General features: G+C 44.6%; 1 protein-coding gene and 1 pseudogene across 1 annotated transcript in view; both read right to left on the bottom strand.

Moving 5' to 3' along the window:
• LOC107116277 (zinc finger protein 850-like) overlaps positions 1 to 4,923 on the bottom strand; it is a 48,385-nt gene extending 43,462 nt beyond the window's left edge. Inside the window, exon 1 of the mRNA XM_015418174.1 lies at positions 4,051 to 4,923. Coding sequence (XP_015273660.1) covers positions 4,051 to 4,870 — 820 coding nt within the window. The 5' untranslated portion in view covers positions 4,871 to 4,923. The remainder of the gene's footprint in view (positions 1 to 4,050) is intronic.
• Positions 4,924 to 16,766: 11,843 nt separating this feature from the next.
• Positions 16,767 to 17,872, bottom strand: part of LOC107116275 — a 17,388-nt pseudogene continuing 16,282 nt past the window's right edge.

Here is a 17,872-nt window from a genome sequence, read left to right as displayed (position 1 = left end):
GCGTCCCCCCCCCCCCCTTTCCCGGGTCTAGTAAACAGCCTGAGCCTTTGCTCCCGAGTCAGCTGAATAGGTGTTTTATTCTTTGGAGCAGAATTGGGATGAACTCTGCTGCTCCGGAGGAGGGGCTTCTCTCTCTCTCTCTCTCCCCACTCCCCCCTAAACAAAGGGTGGGAGGGTTGTTGCGCTGCTGCTGTTGCCAGCCCCCGGGTGGGACCTGGAGATTTCCCGACATTACAGCTGGTCTCCAGGCCGCAGAGATCAGTTCCCCTGGAAAAAGTGGCTGCTTTGGGGGGAGGATTCTATGAAATTATACCCTGCCCCACCTCAAGCTCCAACCCCCAAATCTCCAGGAGTGTCCCAAACTGGAGTTGGCACCAGTGTTCCCTCTAAGCTGAGTTAGTGTGAGCTAGCTCATAGTTTTTTTAGCCTCCGGCTCACCCATTTTTGTCTTAGCTCAGGAAGAAGGGCTCCGGAGCAAACTGATTGATGCAGTAGCCAAATCGCTTGCTCACAATTTTGAATGCCGGTAGCTCGCAAAGTTGAATTTTTGCTCACAAGACTCCACAGCTTAGAGGGAATATTGGTTGGCACCATAGGTGCTGCAGACACAGCCGCCCACCTGAAGGCTCTGTGGGAGGTTTAGTTGTAAAGAGCAACCAAACATCAGCCCAGAACGCTGGTGGCAGAATTTGGCAGGGAGCAGGAGAGGGTGTGTGTGGAGGGGGCGAAATTAGACAGCATGGTGTAGTGGTTAGAGTGCGCGACAAGCATCTGTCTAGAATAGCCAGGTTCCTCTGCCACAGGTACTTGCTAGGTGACTGTGGGCCAGTCACACACACTCATCCCTCCCTACCCTACTGGGCTGTTGTGAGGATAAAATGGAGGGCAGAACAAGGCAACCTGTTTTCGGTCCACATTGGGATGGGAGAAAAGCAGCATAAACAGAGAGGATCAAATGTATCCTTTCTTCTAGAATCATAGAGTTGGAAGGGACCTCCAGGGTCATCTAAGTCCAACCCCTGCACAGTGAGGGAAATTCACAAATACCCCCCAATCCCCAGTGACCGCTGTTCCACGCCCAGAAGATGACCAAAAACCTCCAGGATCCCTGGCCAAACTGGCCTGGAGGGGGGAAAAATTCCTGACCCCCCAATGTGGCAATCAGCATTTCCCCTGGGGCATGTAAGAATGGGCCATGAGAATTAAGCTCTGAGGCAACTCTTCCTGCCCCCCCTCTCATGATCTGCCTAAGAGGAGGGGGTTACGAATTGTACTGAGCGATCACAGCCGGTGTGGTATAAAGGGTGAGTGCCTGATTAAGAACAAGAAGATCCAGGTTCAGATCCCCAACCTGCGATGCAAGGTTGGCTGGATGACTGCTAGGCCAGTTGCACACTCTCAGCCAGACCTGCATCACAGGGTTGTTGTGAGGACAGAATGGAAGATAGGTGAATGAGGTAAACAAACTGCAAACAAAACTGGATTTATATAACATATCCCACCTTTCTCCCCAATGGGGACCAAAGTTTGTCAAAAAAGGATGATCACTGTTCTTTCATCAGGTATTGCTGCAACTCTTTTGGCAGGAAGCAGAACTGCTTATTCGGTGTCCACTCCAAGCCACTGCTAAGATATTGTGAACGCAGTGAGCTACGGGGTTGGACAGGCAGAGCACCTTTTGAAAACGTCTCGGACGTATAATACTTGGGTGAAGTTATGTTGTCACACTGCCACGCAGTCCGTTTTCACCACCGTCTTGGAAACAGGGTCCCAGTCTTATTTTAAAAATTCCTTTCGACATCATTCCATACGTATTCATCACACCACACCAACACCAGGATTTGCAGAAAGAGGGGGAAAGTGCCACTGAGCATGAGATTTCTGTAATGAATGTCAATAAAAGTAGGTTTGCAGCTCACAGATAAACACCAGAACAGCATATTCAAATTTGCTACAGCACAGACATTTTGATGAAATAATTCAGAGCAGAGGTATCAGTTATCAGAGACTGTTAAATAGACAAAATATTGCAAGAGTGCTAGTGTTTTATGCACGTTTTATTTAAAGTTTAAAAATTTTTAATTGTGTTTGTCTGTGTCCTTTATAAAGTTTATATCTCTGCTATCTGGCATTACATTTTATGACACACATGGCCCAACCCAACAAAGTCTCATTTATGTCAGATCCGACCCTCATAACAAATGAGTTCAACACCCCCGGTTTAAAAGCAGTGTGGGGAGCACAAGCTTTTCAGTTCCAACTAGAGAAGAGACAGCTTTAAGAGGAGATTCTTGACATCAAGTTTTTGCTGCCCGGTTTAATAATAATCAACCCTGCTGCCTGCAAATCTCCCCCAACCCGATTTAGTGCGGAGGAAAATATTGTTCCTAGTGTTGCATGGCTGTGGAGTACTAGCAGATAAAAGGTCAATACCTTGACTAAAAGGACACTGGGTCTCACACATCAGGTCTATCTATCTATGGTGGGGGAAGGTTGCAAACAGCCCACACAAAATCTAGAACAAGAAACCATGTAATATCTTTTTATTATGGCCAACCAAAATGACACAAAAGACCATGGAAGCTTTTCAGTTTGTCAGAACCCTTCATCAGGCTGTTACTTTTTTTAATTTAAAGAGATGAAGAATAGATTCTTATGCCAGATCTGGTGGAATCAGATACTGGCAGGGACACAGATTAGCTCAGCTACTGAAGGTGTTACATTCTAGCACTTGCATATTGGGCAGAAGAAGAAAATAACAATAAGACCAGCCAAATCCAAAAGTCACTCAAAAGCACTTCTCTAGAATGCTAGTCTTCTCTGGATGCTATTTTCTGTGTTAAATGTTTATAAACACTTAATTTATTAATTAACATGACATACTAGACTTGCCTCAGTCATCGGTAACAGCTTTCTATGATTGGTCAACTAATATTCTACCAGCTGTCAATAAATTCAGAATCTATTTTCCGCTGTTATTTGACACGGCTGCTGACACAATCCCAGTTAAAGTTAATCCACAAAGGAAATCAACAACTGTTAAATTACATAACATATCTCTGCCCTGTCAGTATTAGCTCTGTCCTGTTTCAGGTTTCTCCCACAGTCAATTACTTTCTTTGCCTGATGTATTATCAGGCACAAGCCTAACAATCAGAACATCTATGGCCCCTGCCACACGGGGGGAAATTGATGCGGCACCAAAAGAGACATGCGGCGGTGGGATCAGACTGATCCCGTGAGCCGCCGCGCAGTTGCTCCCCGGCACGATCAGATGCCGGGGGGAAGGACACGGAAGGGAGCGCGAGGCAGCCGGCTGCGCATGCGCAGTTCGGCTGGAAGCCTCGAATGCTCCTGAAGACGGGCGCTCCTGCGATCTGACGGCCACGCTTGCTGCGGCGTTTCAGGTAAGTCCTTCTCTTTACTAGGTTCTTTTTTGCTCCGCGTTACTGGGCTGAAGGGACGGATCGGGGATGGGCGTGCGCTGCTTCCCAGATGTTGCGGTTTGACTGCACCCGTTTGCTGCGCCCCCGATCCGCCCCTCTTCCGGGCCTAAACCTCCCGTGTGACCAGGGCCTATATGGCTTTTCTGATGTAGGAAGGTCAGACAGAATGGCAGGTGACTGTATTGTAATGTAATAATAATTTATGATGCAAATAAAAAAGTTTTAAAAAAGACAGAATGGCAGGTGTGACAGTTTGGTAACTAGATTCAGATTTATTTGTTTCAGGGAGAAATTGGGAAAAGAGGAATTAAGGGGACTTCTTTCAAGAACTGTAATTGGCATGGTTCCTCTCCTGTGTGAACCCTTTGGTGGGAAGTAAGGCTTTTGCTGTTTCTGAAGCTCTTTCCACACTCCAGGCATTTGTTTGTTTTCTCCCTTTTATGAATTTTTTGATGTGAAGTTAGCCTGCTGCTCCGACTGAAGCTCTTTCCACACTCCAAGCATTTATATGGTTTTCCCCCGGTGTGAATCCTCTTGTGAAAAGTAAGAGCTGCACTCCAACAGAAGCTCTTTCCACATTCCAAGCACTTATATGGTTTCTCACCTGTGTGAATCCTTTGATGTGAACTTAGATTGTCATTCCTACTGAAGCTCTTTCCACATTCTAGGCATTTATATGGTTTCTCCCCAGTGTGAATCCTCTGGTGAGAGGTAAGTTCTGCACCCCAGCTGAAGTTCTTTCCACATTCCAAGCATTTATAGGGTTTCTTGCCTGTGTGAATCCTCTGGTGAAAAGTAAGTTCTGCAGTCCTTCTGAAGTTCTTTCCACATTCCAGACATTTATATGGTTTCTCCCCAGTGTGAATCATTTGATGTGAAGTGAGGTTGGCACTCCTTATGAAACTCTTTCCACACTCTAAGCATTTATATGGTTTCTCCCCTGTGTGAATTCTTTGATGTGAACTTAAATTATCCCTCCATCTGAAACTCTTTCCACACTGCAGGCATTTATATGGTTCCTCTCCTGTGTGAATCCTCTGATGGGAAGCAAGGTTTGAACTCTGACTGAAGTTTTTGCCACAATGAAAACATGTATATGGTTTCTCCCCGGTGTGAATAATTTGATGTGCAGTCAGTTTTGAACTATGACGGAAGCTTTTTCCACACTGCAAGCATTTATATGGTTTCTCCCCACTGTGAATCATTTGATGTGAATTAAGGTTTCCACTTTCACTGAAGCTCTTCCCGCACTGCAAGCATGTATATGGTCTCTCTCCTGTGTGAATGCGTTTGTGAGAAGTAAGTCTTCTGCTCTGACTGAAGCTCTTCCCACACTCCAGGCATTTGTATGACTTCTCCCCTGTATGAATCCTTTGATGTGCAGTCAGGTGGTCACTCCGGTTGAAGCCCTTTCCACATTCCATACATTTATGTCGTTTCTCCCATGTTTGAGTTCTCTCTTGTGTCTTAATGTTAGATTTGCTGCCAACCCTTTTCTCACTCAGAGTGTAACAATTTCCTTGATCTCCTTCCTCTATTTTGCCTTTAAACAGAATTTGATGGAAGTCACCTTCCAACAAGTAAAACAATTTCTCCTTCTGCTTCTGGTTTGCTTCTCTGTTCCATCTCTGATGCTTCTTTGAGATCTCTCGATTCCCAGGTTCTTTCTTCACCTCCAGATCCTTGTCTTCCTCTGCAGCCATTAGACATGATTCTCTGTTTTCTCCTGCTAAAACAGAGAAACTGAACGAGAGATGCAGGAAACAGACACACCGAAGCAGAGGCAAACATTAACAGGCCCCGCTGCCACTTGGTAAGCCTATTGGCAGGTGATTCCCACCATGAAACAGCCACCATCGGAGAAGTGGTAAGCTGTGAGCCTCTTCAGTGGCAGGCCTCAATCCAGGGGATAGAAGTAAATGTGGCTTTTTTAATTGATGGCAACTGCAGATGCGGTTCTCTGTGAGCCATGGAGTGAGTACCACCGGCCTCGAGAAACTCTGGCAACCTCTAACTCAAACATTTTTAAAGGGGAGGGGAGTAGAGCTGTGGAGGGGAGGCCTGCGGCCTATAGTTACTTCTCAGGCGTCCAAAGAAGAGCAGACAGTTGTATCAACACTGTGCTCATTTTCTGCTGCGATAGCAAGAGAATGAATGCCTACATTAGGGTTTTGCTTACTTTAATATGCAGAAGCATTTCTGTGAAGGAAAAGCTTCAAAGCAGAAGCTGCCCTCCTTTCCATGCCACCAAAGCTATCTTCCATGATTGTGGAGCCCCCCATCCCCATCGTAACTCAGTAAACAGGAAGGCAAACATGCTGTTCTGCTAATGCCAAAACGTTAATGATTAAATAGGTCATCCTTAAGGCCAATACTCAACCAATAGTCTCTCTGATCTTAAGGAGAGGAAGCTTTATCGTTTGTGGTGAAGCATGTGGGAAAGATCTGAATGGGATTACATTAGTCAGGTTTTAATCTCCTGTCAGGATAAGCACTCTGCATCGGAGGGGGGAAGCGTACAGTGCTTTTTCTGAATTATTCATAAAATATTATCTCAGTCTTTGTCCAAGGAGTTTGGGGAGGCACAAATCACTCTCCCCTCCCCAATTTTATCCTCAGAACAATCTTAAGAGGTAGGCAAGGTAGAGGAGGAAGCCTGGCCCAAACAGAGTTTCAGGCCTGAGCCAGGACTTGAACCTGGGTCCTCTCAATCTCAGTTTGGCACGCTAAGCACTACGCCATACAGGCATGCCTCACTGTCTAATAGGGTCTCATCCTGACATCTCCCCACAGCATGGACTATGGTTCTTTCAACTTGACAATCTCTCTCACGGAATGAGGGAATCATTCCAGGTTATGCCTTGTCTCTTTCTGGGGTATCACCCTAATGAAAACTCACTCTCAGTCAGCTCTGTCTGAAACGAAGTGCTCTCTTGAGTTCCTCCCAAGAAATACCCTAGTTTGTCTTCTGAAGCAAGGCCTTCTAGTGAAAAACTCTCTTCCCTCATCTCTCTCATGATTCTGTCTTCTTGGGGAGAAAGAAAGCAGGACTCCTTTTTCCAGCAAGAAAGAACATCTAAGGAAGCAGGAAATACTTCAGTCTTGAGTTAAAATAAATCCATAATCCCAGCCAACACTGAAGGGAACATGGATTTATGTCAGACTTTACTTCCAGACGTGAGGGGATGAGATGAAGCCACAGAGACAGCTACTAGGAAACCCCAGAGGCAAAATGATCCATATATCCTGGGTGGAATAACAGCAGAGCCACAATTCCAAGACACTGAAGGGTCCATCCACACATCTAAGGAAATACCTGTCGAGCTCTTCTTGTCTTCAGAATCCTGGACAAACATCTCATCCACTTCCTCCAGCCAGGAGATGAGGTCAGGTTTGCCGGTCCAAAATCCTTTTGGGAGGAAAAGGAACACAAACTGACTAAGCACATCTTTGAGACTGTGTCTGCACTGCAGATAGTGTAGTTTTGCAATCGTCCACTCTCCAGGGCATGGTAAAATACTCTGCAGGCCCTTGTTTATACCATGGGGAATGAGGGATTTACTCAGCTGTCTCCAGTCTAAAGCCGCCAGACCACAATGGGGAGTGGGGCTTTTCATCCCACTCGTTCCCTTTCACAAATAGGGCTGACTCTCTGTTGCAGGGCACTAATAGAATTGCACTCTGATGGACTACAGTCAGACCCTCTGTAAAAGAATCAGACACAGCCAACACGGAAGTAGCAGAAAGATTCAAAAAGGCAGGGTCTGCCCACCTCTCTATAATACCAAAGAAGGAAACAGTTCCCATGGCTGCAAAAACACCAATTTCAAAAAACGAATGAATGGCCCTGACCTGGATAGCCCAGTCAAGCCTGATCTCATCAGATCTCAGAAGCTAAGCAGGCTAGCATTTGGATGGGAGACCTGCAAGGAATACCAGGGTTGTGATGCAGAGGCAGGCAATGGCAAGCCACCTCTGATGGTCCCGTGCCTTCAGACCCCACTAAGGGTCACCAGAGAGCTTGACTTGATGGCCAAAAAAATAATAATGAATGAATACAGCAAGTAGAAACATACAGAACAGAAGAGAGAAGAAGAGATTGGATTTATACCCCGCCCTTCACTACTTCACTAGGAGCTGCGGTGGCTCAAGTGGTTAAGACGCTGAACTGCAGGCTGTGGAAGGTCGGTAGTTCAGCAGTTCGAGACCCGAGTTGCCTCATGACAGAGTGAGCTCCCGTCTCTAGTTCCAGCTCCTGCCAACCTAGCAGTTCGAAAGCAAGAAATTGCAAGTAGATAAATAGGGACCACTTCGGTGGGAAGGTAACAGCGTTCCGTGCGCCTTGGTGTTTAGTCATGACCACGGAAACGTCTTCGGACAGCGCTGGCTCTTCGGCTTTGAAACGGAGATGAGCACCGCAACCCTAGAGTCAGATTCGACTGGCTTTCGAGCAAGGGAACCTTTATCTTTACCTTCGCTACCCGAAGGAGTCTCAGAGTGGCTTACAATCTCCTTCCCTTCCCCTCCCCACAACAGACACCCAGTGAGGTAGGTGGGGCTGAGAGAGCTCGAGAACTGCTCATGAGAGAACAGCTCTGAAAGAACTTGTAACTGACCCAAGGTCACACCAGCAGCTGCATGTGGAGGAGTGGGGAATCAAACCCGGTTCTCCCAGATTAGAGTCCATGCTCCTAACCGGCTACAGTTGAATAGCATAAGACTATAAGCATCCAGGGGCAGACTGGAAGGAGGAAAATGTCCCTGGATGAGGGGCATAATGGCCATTCCACCCCGCAAGCGTCTGTGCATAGTAAAAATCAAATAAGTATTCCTCTTCCTCTAGGTCTAAAATTCACCTCTGTTATGTTAAACCAAAATGCAGAAACATCTTAATGGCTCCAGGTTTGTTTTCCAGGCTCTGGTCCTCTTTGCTTTACCTTCTCCCACTGGCTATTCACCTCACTTCAGACCACATGTCTGCATCTCCTTCAGAGTTCCAGCATGTCTCTATCTGCCTCAGGCATCTCCACTTTCCTAAAGAGTGTCTGCCCTTCTTTAGGAACGGCTGCCCCTCTTTCCTGAAGAATGGTTGCTTCTCCTCCAGGAGAACCCCTTCTTCCCGCAAATCCCAAACCATTCCCGACGTAAATTCACCAGAAAGGTGAATTCGCTTTGTTCTTGGATCGCCTTCATGATCACACGAATGATTTAATGATTTCACTAATGACTTCACCCTGCAGCTCAGAATTCAGAAGAAACTGAGAAGTGGGGAGGCCAGGAGCGGGACTGGCTCTTTCCTTTTGACATTACTATCTGTAAGGGCAAGTTTGCGCTTAACCTCTGACAATTCACACTGTGTAGGCACAACATATGAAAAGCAAAGTAGCAAACTGCTTATGAGTTATTTTTTGCCAGTGGTGTTCTTTTTGTTTCTTACATATATACCTAGGGCAAGACATCATTTCATCACGCAGGGAACTACAAGAAACTGAAGCCTGGGGCAAAGAGAGAGAAAAATAATTCTCTCAGGATGCTGTCTCAGGACCAGCCACAGCCCAGCCAATTATCCGCTTACCTAGAGAGGCTACGTTGCCGTATGTCTCCAGCATGACTTCCCTGTAAAGAGCTCTTTGGCCAGGATCCAGCAGAGCCCACTCCTCCTCAGTGAAATACACGGCCAGCTCCTCGAAGGACAGAGGGCCCTAGAAAAAGCAGGACCTTTTATATGCTCACGTTCGATGCAGCGCTTCATGTGAGAAAAAGTAGTGGAGTTTTCAGCCTACCTTGCTCTGCCACCTTGGACCAGGTGAAGGCAGGCTCCTGTGGCAAAGGAAGGGGGACCCCATCCATTCATGGCTCATCTTCCTGATCTGAGCCTTATGCAGGATGGCTGTTTCCACTCCTTTGCAACGAGATGGCGATCTTGATCTGGTCAGTGATGTCTCTGGGCTGCAGGTGAGCGAGACAAAAGCGGTGGGGAGATTCTTTCCTTACATTCACAGTTCCTATTGCTACCCACCCGCCCGCTGATCTGAATATTTTCCCACCCTGAATGCATCCCCGAGTGATTAGATACTGCAGGGCAGCTCTTTACACATCCAGATAGGCCCACATAAATGTCCGCTGCTCTGATCAAACATACCAACTTGACATGCAAAAATAATCTCTGTTGAATTTTAAAAAGTTCCTTTGGGGCTATACCAGCTCAGTAATGATTTAAAAAATCACCTATTTAAAATGTATGACTGGTTGCCCATCTGACGATTAACGTTGTCCTTAAGAATTGTATTGCATTCTAAAACTGATTGGAGACACAGAGAACACAACGAGTGCAATTGTATACAAATGTCCATGAAGAAGAAGGAGATATTCGAAACAAAGTTCATACCTGGGATCTTCGTATTACATTTACTTTGTCTTGTGTACATTCACTTTCAGTTTTGTATTCTTCAGAATTTATTGTATTTACTACATTTTGAAAATTTGGTACTACCTGTACTTATTGATTATTGTGCCATTGTTCTCATAGCATATTATTTATATTATTTAAATTGCTTTATAGCACTGTAGGCTTCTTGCCTCATTTAGCATCTTATTCCACAGCTTTTCCTTAAATCTACACATTTTGCTGGGAAGTCTCCTTTTTTATTCCTAGGACTTGGGCAGAGGGAAGATCCTTCCAAGAATTCCTACAAGACAGCCTTCATCAGGATTAAAACTGAGATGCACGCCTGCAAATCTGCATGAGACTGTCTCTGTGAATGAACAAATAAAGAAGGCAGCTATGTGGATAAAAATGAAGAGGAGTCTTTACTAGAGAACCGTAACATTCCAGCTGCTTGAAGGATGGACAGGATAAAGATCCCAAAGTAATATTAAGGAGTCAGATTACTATAAAATATCAGGTAATAATTATGGAGCTGCTGACTGCTGTAAAGACGATAACTGGTAAAAAGTGGTGGAATACAAAAAAGCTTGACTACGTAATGGATTAAGAAGATGTGGCAAATGGCTAAATTGTCCATTGAGTGAATGATTTATTTTTTAATATATATTTTTTATTTCAATTATGTAAGACAAACAAAAAACAAACATACATAAATGCACATAAAAGGGAGATTCTATTTGTATCATTTTACCCTTTGTCTTTGGTATCTTATTATAGTCTAGAAATTTTTGTCACTTTTTTCCACCATACAATTATATTTTATCAGTAATTACATTGATAATTCTTAGTTCTTTTTGTTTCAGTTAAAGTTAGAGGCCCTGGAATTTTAATTGCTATTTTCTTTTATCCAGTTGTAAAATCTTGACCATGTGTTGTCAAAGTCTTCTGTAGTCAATTTGTCCATCTCAGCAGTTTCCAGTATTTTGGCTATAACTTCTTCTTTAGTACTTCTATTTTTCTCCAGTATTTTGCATATAACATCCATGCTGCTGTTAGAATATGTAAAGTAAAAAACTTGCCTCTTATAATTTTCTGGCATTTATATCCATCTATGTAATGGATTAAGATATGGCAAATTGCTAAATTGTCCACTGAGTGAATGTTTTCATTAGAGGGATGATAGACAAGGTTTTTGCTAATGCTAAGGAAATCTTTAGAGATTACTGGAGATCAGAACTCTACTTACAGATTGATCGATCTGCTCTTCGTCACTGTAGTTTAATAACACAGAAGATGGAATGTATACTCGAGTACACGTAACAATATGTCTTTGTCGTTTCCCCCTATATTTTTGTAAAAGCTGTGATGTGTGGTTGGGGGGGAACATTTGCTTTTTGCTGGTTAAAAAGAAGAAATTAAACAAACATAAGAGACAGAGAGTCAGACGAGCCAAGGACTCATCCTGGGACTTTGTAGACAATTTTTTTTTTACATTCACTCCCCTTTCCTGATTTTCAGCAACTGCAGCAGCAGCCACCAAATGTCCCTTCTCCTTTACTGTACAGAGGCCAACTCCATCCTCATGTTCTGCCCACAGAACTAAGAGTGTCAACCTTGGCCACTAGCTTCAGGATGATGATGGGACCTGCAGTGCCACACACGAAGGAAACTGGACCCTGCTGGCCCAGATGAGTGCCAGAACATTCTCTTCTCTCCCCCCCCCCCATTTGCAACAGAGGTGATTCCCTTCACTTTTGGCACTGCAACTGTCACAATCAGCCCTGGGGGGTTCCATCGTCCTGAGTGCTGTAATAATTTGTAATTCAGCCTATCACCCCTTCCAGTCTGTTCCTGAAATTCCTTTGCGATAAAACAGCTACTTTGAGGTGGTCCCCCATTGGGTGCCCTGGGAAGTTGAAATGTTCTCCTTCAGGTTTCTCAGTTTTGTGATTCTTGATGTCAGATATGTGTTCATTTATCCTTTGGCTTAGGGCTCAGATCAAGTTTTGTCCTTTAAATTAAAAAAAAACAACAACCCATAACAGCATGGATAGGTAAAAATTTGGGGGGAGGGCGGGCTCAAAGCGAGTCCACCACCACAATCCCAGTAGCATTTAGGCAACCTGCGCTCTTTCCCCCGCTTTGCCAGTGGGTGGGCGCTAAGGCTCGCAGGCTTTTGAGATGGGGGAAGCGGGTCCGTGGCGGGCGGGGGGAGGCTAGCCAGGTAACTTGAAGCCACTCTCTCCAGGGATGACAAATCTGACATGCTACTGGGATTCCAGGCCCTGGCGAACCAGGCTGCAATCCTGCAGGCATTTGCCCGGGAATAAGCGTCACTCAACGGAAACCAGGCGGGTGGAAGAGTTGCTTCGCAAGAACCAGACGTCAGCAAGTGGAGGAGGAGGAGGGGGGGGGGGAAGCCCCATTGAGGGATTATTTCCCCTCCCGCTCGCTGCCCTCCTCTGCGGATCCGGCGAGGCTGCTTGAACTAACTCACCTTTGTTCCTAAGCCGCCGCCGACGCCGGCTGTTGTAGTTATTGTCGTCGGAGTCTTTGCTGCAGCAGGCCCGGGCGGAGCTTCTGCCAGCCGTGCTGGTCTCTGCTGCTGCTCCGGAGGAGGCGGTTCCTTACCGACACTCCCCCGATCCGAAGCGGGGCCTCTCTGCCGCCGGCGCAGCCGACCACGAGAAGACGGACGGGGACTTGGGAGGGGGGGGGAGCTGTGCAGAAGGCTTCTTTGCAAGCAGGCGTCATCATGTCATCTAAAGGGGGTCCCGCAGTGGAGTATCCCGAGAATTGCCCTGGACGTAAGATTGCAATCATTGCGGTTCACATATATCTTAGGGACGCCTGTTTGTTTCCCACAGAGAAAATAACCGACTCTTTCACCTGCTGAAAAAGCTCTGTGCTAAATGCTCTCTCTAAATACCTGACTGCTGGTTTGCTTGAGGACACTCTACCTCTGACTTAGAAAGCCACACAGGTGCTTTTTGGACCTAACTTGGAAGATGGTCTAATTCAGCAACTGTGCATTTGGCACCAGACACATGACTTTCACCTTTTGAGGCCTGGCGAACATCTTTGTCATGCGTCTTTAGATCTTGCAGCTTAACCTTCCTCTTCCTGATCCAAAATTCACTTATTGGTTATCTTATTGCAATATGTATTTAAGTTTGTGTACCTCAATACTGTTTGACCTCTGAAGAAGGCCCCAATAGGAAACGCGTCAGGTCCAATGTTCCCTCTAAACTGTGGAGTCTTGTGAGCAGAAATTCTACTTTGTGAGCTACTGGCGCTAAAGTTGTGAGCGAGAGATTTGGCTGCTGTATAAATTAGTTTGCTCTGGAGCCATCCTTCCTGAGCTAGGACAAAAATTGTGTTTAGGCTATACTTTTTTACAAGGCTTTCATTGGGCCCTTATGTATGTTTTTAACTGTCTTTCTAATAAATACTCGTATTTTTGTATATTATAAGTTTTAACTAGGTTTTTAATATTGCCATCCAAGTATTAACCAGGGCTGACCCTGCTTAACTTCCCAGATCTGAGGAGATCAGGCTAGCCTGGGCCATCCAGACGAGGGCTCTCCACTTCTCCAGAAGACCAGAAAGACTAGCTTGGCCCCAACCAGTGCCCAAGAAACCAGGAGCCACGGGGAGATGGTTTCCCCCTCCCTCTCCACTCAACCACATCTTGCTCAGGGGCCAGTAGCATCAAAAATAGATAGTTGTTGCTAAATACAATGACTAGGCACGCTCAGCACAGTAGCTACTGAAGCCCTCTACCCTTCTGATGTTCACACGACCATTTTGTCAGGCGGGGAGAGACACCACAAGGTTTAAAGCCCCTGGCTGGCTGGCTCCGCTTCCTCCTCCCTCTTCCTTCCCTCTGAGCAACGGACTCCATAATAAAGCAGACTTGTAAACCACAACACTGAAACGAATTACAGCTATTAAAACGGAACAACTTTGTATCTCGCGTCATCACTTGAATAATTCTAAATTAAAGAGAAAGAAGCCGAGAGAACGTTATGTGGTATTTTGGCACGCATCCACACTCGATGCCTCGCCAGGGCTGCTTCCACACCAAGGATTTCCCATGTTTCAGCCACACAATGGGTGCATTGTTTTTTTTTTTGTTTCCAAGTGACATCATCCTCCAGTTGTGTACAGACCATCCTTTCCACCAAGAAATTCTTAATTTTAAACCTGTCAAAAAATTCCTGGGCAGGATGCTACCAGCTGGAGCAGGGGCTTGTGCCTGAAGAGGAAATGGCATAATCACAGGACTTGGATGAAGTGCTATTCGGGATGTCGGGAGGCAATACTCTGGTTTTGGGGCAAACTCTGTGGTAAAACTGGGCTCAAACCATAGAGTTTTGCTCAAAAACCAGAGCGTTGCCGCACAATGTCCCCAGCGTGATGATGTCACTTTTGCGTGACATTATCACACTGGGAGACGTCCCGTGGGCTTGTGGCTGTTGGGGGTGGGGCTTTCTCCCACCGGCCAGCTGGCCAGGGGAGGGCAGGAGCCCACGAAATCAAGGGATCCCCCAATCCCACCTGGGGACCAGCAACGCTACACGGCAGCCATTTTGTTGCTGCGCCTACCATGCAATGCCAGAATTCCGAATGCGCTCACAGACTCAAAAAGGCTGGGGAACCCTGGGCCAGTCAGTTACCCCTTCACATGTTGATGACTGCAAGGGACTATCCCTAGCACCAGTTAACATAACAAACAGAATTACCTGCCTTTTCAAAAGAGGGGAGGGGATCAAATACAAAGAGCTTTTAAAAGAAAAGCTTGTTAAAGATACTGCATCATTCCTATCCAGTGTTACTAGTGTTTGGAGAGAAAAAAGAAGAGAATCATTCAGAGCTCACCCTGCCATTTAGTGAGAGGGAAGGGACTGTCAGAGGTGGCTGCAAGTACATGAAAGCGTAATTAAAAAAAGGAAAAAAGGTATTACCTTATCTCTATGCCACACTGCATTACTCATACTCCTCAAAAGAAAATAAAAAATTAAAACAGTGTGAGCAGAGAATCCTGAATGTCATGCACATCATGTGCAAAAGTGAAACTCAAAATGGACAGAAATTATGATAGATCTGGTAATTATGCATAACATTGAAATATTGCACTATTCTACCAGATGTATTTATGTTTTGTTGATTAGTTAATTGTTGAAAAATAAAGAAATTATTTTTTAAAAGGATAGAAAATGGATTATCCTGGCCTGGAATGTGTGGTGCAAGGGAAACGGCTCAGGAGAGGAGGGGCTGGGGGTAAGCCAAAGCCCTCCCTCCTGCCTGCAGATTTTCGCCCCCCCCCCCCCCCAAGGAGGGGAAACTTTTACATGATTCATATCCTGTTTGGATATGAAGTGCAGTAGCTACGTTTGGGACACAGAATTTCTCTGTGCTATACTTACTTCCCAAGGCTGTTGTGAGGAGAAAACCTGAGTGGCAAGAGAGCATTTATCCCAATCACAGCTCTGACTGAACATTATCTCAATTAAAGCTCTGACTAAAGAACACATCGAGCTTCTGGTGGAAATGACTGCGTAAAATGAACAGATATTAAGCATTCTGAAATGGTGCAAAAGAAGAAGAAGCCATTTTCAAACACAAAACTTGCAACCTACACTAGTATTCTAAACACCATGGCATTTGCAAAAAAGTAAACCACTTGATTATGAACTTCAAAATGTGTACAGAAAAGCATAAAGAAAAAAACATACATATCTCACTCCTTACTGTTCATTAAAGTATCTGACTCCAATGACGTGCTCATTGTTGAATAAATACCACTTCCCTTGATGAATTTTCTATTTTAAATTTCTATAAACAGTTCACTTATTAACTAACACTACATATCAGACTTGCCTCAGCCAATCATCAGTAAGAGGTAAAATGTCCAATCTTCATGACTGGTCAACCAGTATTCTAGCAGCTGTTATTTGACATTGCTGTTGGCTTATCCACAAAGGAAATGAACTACGAAGGAACATAGCTAACAGTGTGGCTATGATAAAAAGAAATCTGAATAAAAATTAGTAGCTATTAAGCATTTTGAAACGGTGCAACTCAAGACGGCATTTTTGAAAACAAAACACAGGTCTTCTGCTATCAACATTTTGACTGGTGCTATACACTAGTCATCCAACATATAAGCAAAAGTAACCAAGTATTTTATTATAAACATGAAAATTTATACAGAAAAAAATCAATAAAAAGAAAAACATCCTTTTCTTACTTCTTGCTGTATGCTAAAGTATCTGGACCCAATAAAGTTACCATTGTTTAATAAAACACATTGGCTGGATTCCCCGCCCACTTTTCCCCCATGAATGGTTCATTTATTCATTAACATTACATACCAGACTTGCCTCTGCCAGTCTTCAGTACTATGGAGAGCTACCAAAAATTTTCTGTTATCTTAGATTTAGCGTTGTTCTTATGATTGTTTTTAAGTATTTCAATGCTGTTTTAATTCAATTATATTGTATTTACCTTTGATGTAAGCCTCCCTGAGCCCTGCTTGCAGGGAAGGGCAGCCGATAGATCGAACATAATAAATAAATAGATTCCATCACCCATCAAATAATTTTCTAGCAACTGTCAATAAATTCAAGTTCAATTTTCTGCAGTTTTTTGACACTCTTGTGAACATTATTCCAATTAAAGCTAATCCCCCAAAGAAATTAACGAACATATATAGCTAACATAGTGGTTTATGATGAAGAAAAGGCTGTGTTCACAAAAAACAGCATGAAACATTCTGCTTTGATGCCAATACAGGAATTATTCAAATATTTCCCTAAACCCTCAGTATCAGTTCTGCCCTGCTTCAAGTTTCCCCCACGGTTAGTTCTGTTCTTTCCAAGTGCTATTAGGCAGAAGCCTTTCTTACAGTCAAAGCATCTATATGGCTTTTCTGATGTAGCAAGGTCAGGCATAATGGCAGATGTTACTGCTCAACAACTGGAATAAAGTTAATTATTTCAAGGAGAAATTGGGTGAATTGGAATTAAGAAAATTTCTTTCAACAAGTCTAATTGGTATGGTTCCTCTTCTGTGTGAGTCCTTTGGTGGGAAGTTAGACTGTCCCTCCGACAGAAGCTCTTTCCACACTCCAAGCATTTATATGGTTTCTCCCCTATGTGAATCCACTGGTGAGAAGTAAGTTCTGCATTCCGACTGAAGCTCTTTCCACATTCCAGGCACTTATATGGTTTCTCCCCTATGTGAATCCACTGGTGAGAAGTAAGTTCTGCATTCCGACTGAAGCTCTTTCCACATTCCATACAATGGTATGGTTTCTCCCCAGTGTGAATCCTCTGGTGGTAAGTAAGTTCTGCATTTCGACATATGGTTTCTCTCCAGTGTGAATCCTTTGATGGGAAGTTAGCCTGTCACTCCGACTGAAGCTCTTTCCACATTCCAGGCACTTATATGGTTTCTCCCCTGTGTGAATCCTCTGGTGAGAAGTAAGGTGTCCACTTTGACTGAAGCTCTTTCCACATTCCAAGCATGTATATGGTTTCTCCCCTGTGTGAAGCCTCTGGTGACAAGTAAAATCTGCTCTCCAACTGAAACGCTTTCCACATTCCAAGCATTTGTATGGTTTTTCACCTGTGTGAATCCTCTGATGATACGTAAGGTTTGCACTCCTCCTGAAGTTCTTTCCACATTCCAAGCATGTATATGGTTTCTCTGGGGTATGAATCCTTTGATGTGAAGTAAGGTGGTCACTCCGATTGAAGCTCTTTCCACACTCCAGACATTTATATGGCTTCTCCCATGTTTCAGTTCTGTCTTGTCCGTTAAGGCTAGATTTGCAGCCAGACCTTTTCTCATACAGAGTGTGATGATTCCTTGGTTCCCCTTCCTCTATTTTGTCTTCAGACAGAATTTCACGGAGATCACTACCCAGAAAGGCAAGTGATTCCTTCCTCTGATTCCCGTTGGCTTCCCTGTTCCTCCTGTGCTGCCTGTTTGGGATCTCTTGATTACCAGCTTCTTCCACCACCTGCAGATC

This window comes from Gekko japonicus, unplaced genomic scaffold (assembly GCF_001447785.1).
Source record: "Gekko japonicus isolate JY-2015 unplaced genomic scaffold, Gekko_japonicus_V1.1 scaffold1933, whole genome shotgun sequence".
NCBI lineage: Eukaryota > Metazoa > Chordata > Lepidosauria > Squamata > Gekkonidae > Gekko > Gekko japonicus.
The sequence above is the reverse complement of the archived record's forward strand: the minus strand, read 5'-3'. Positions and strand labels throughout refer to the sequence as shown.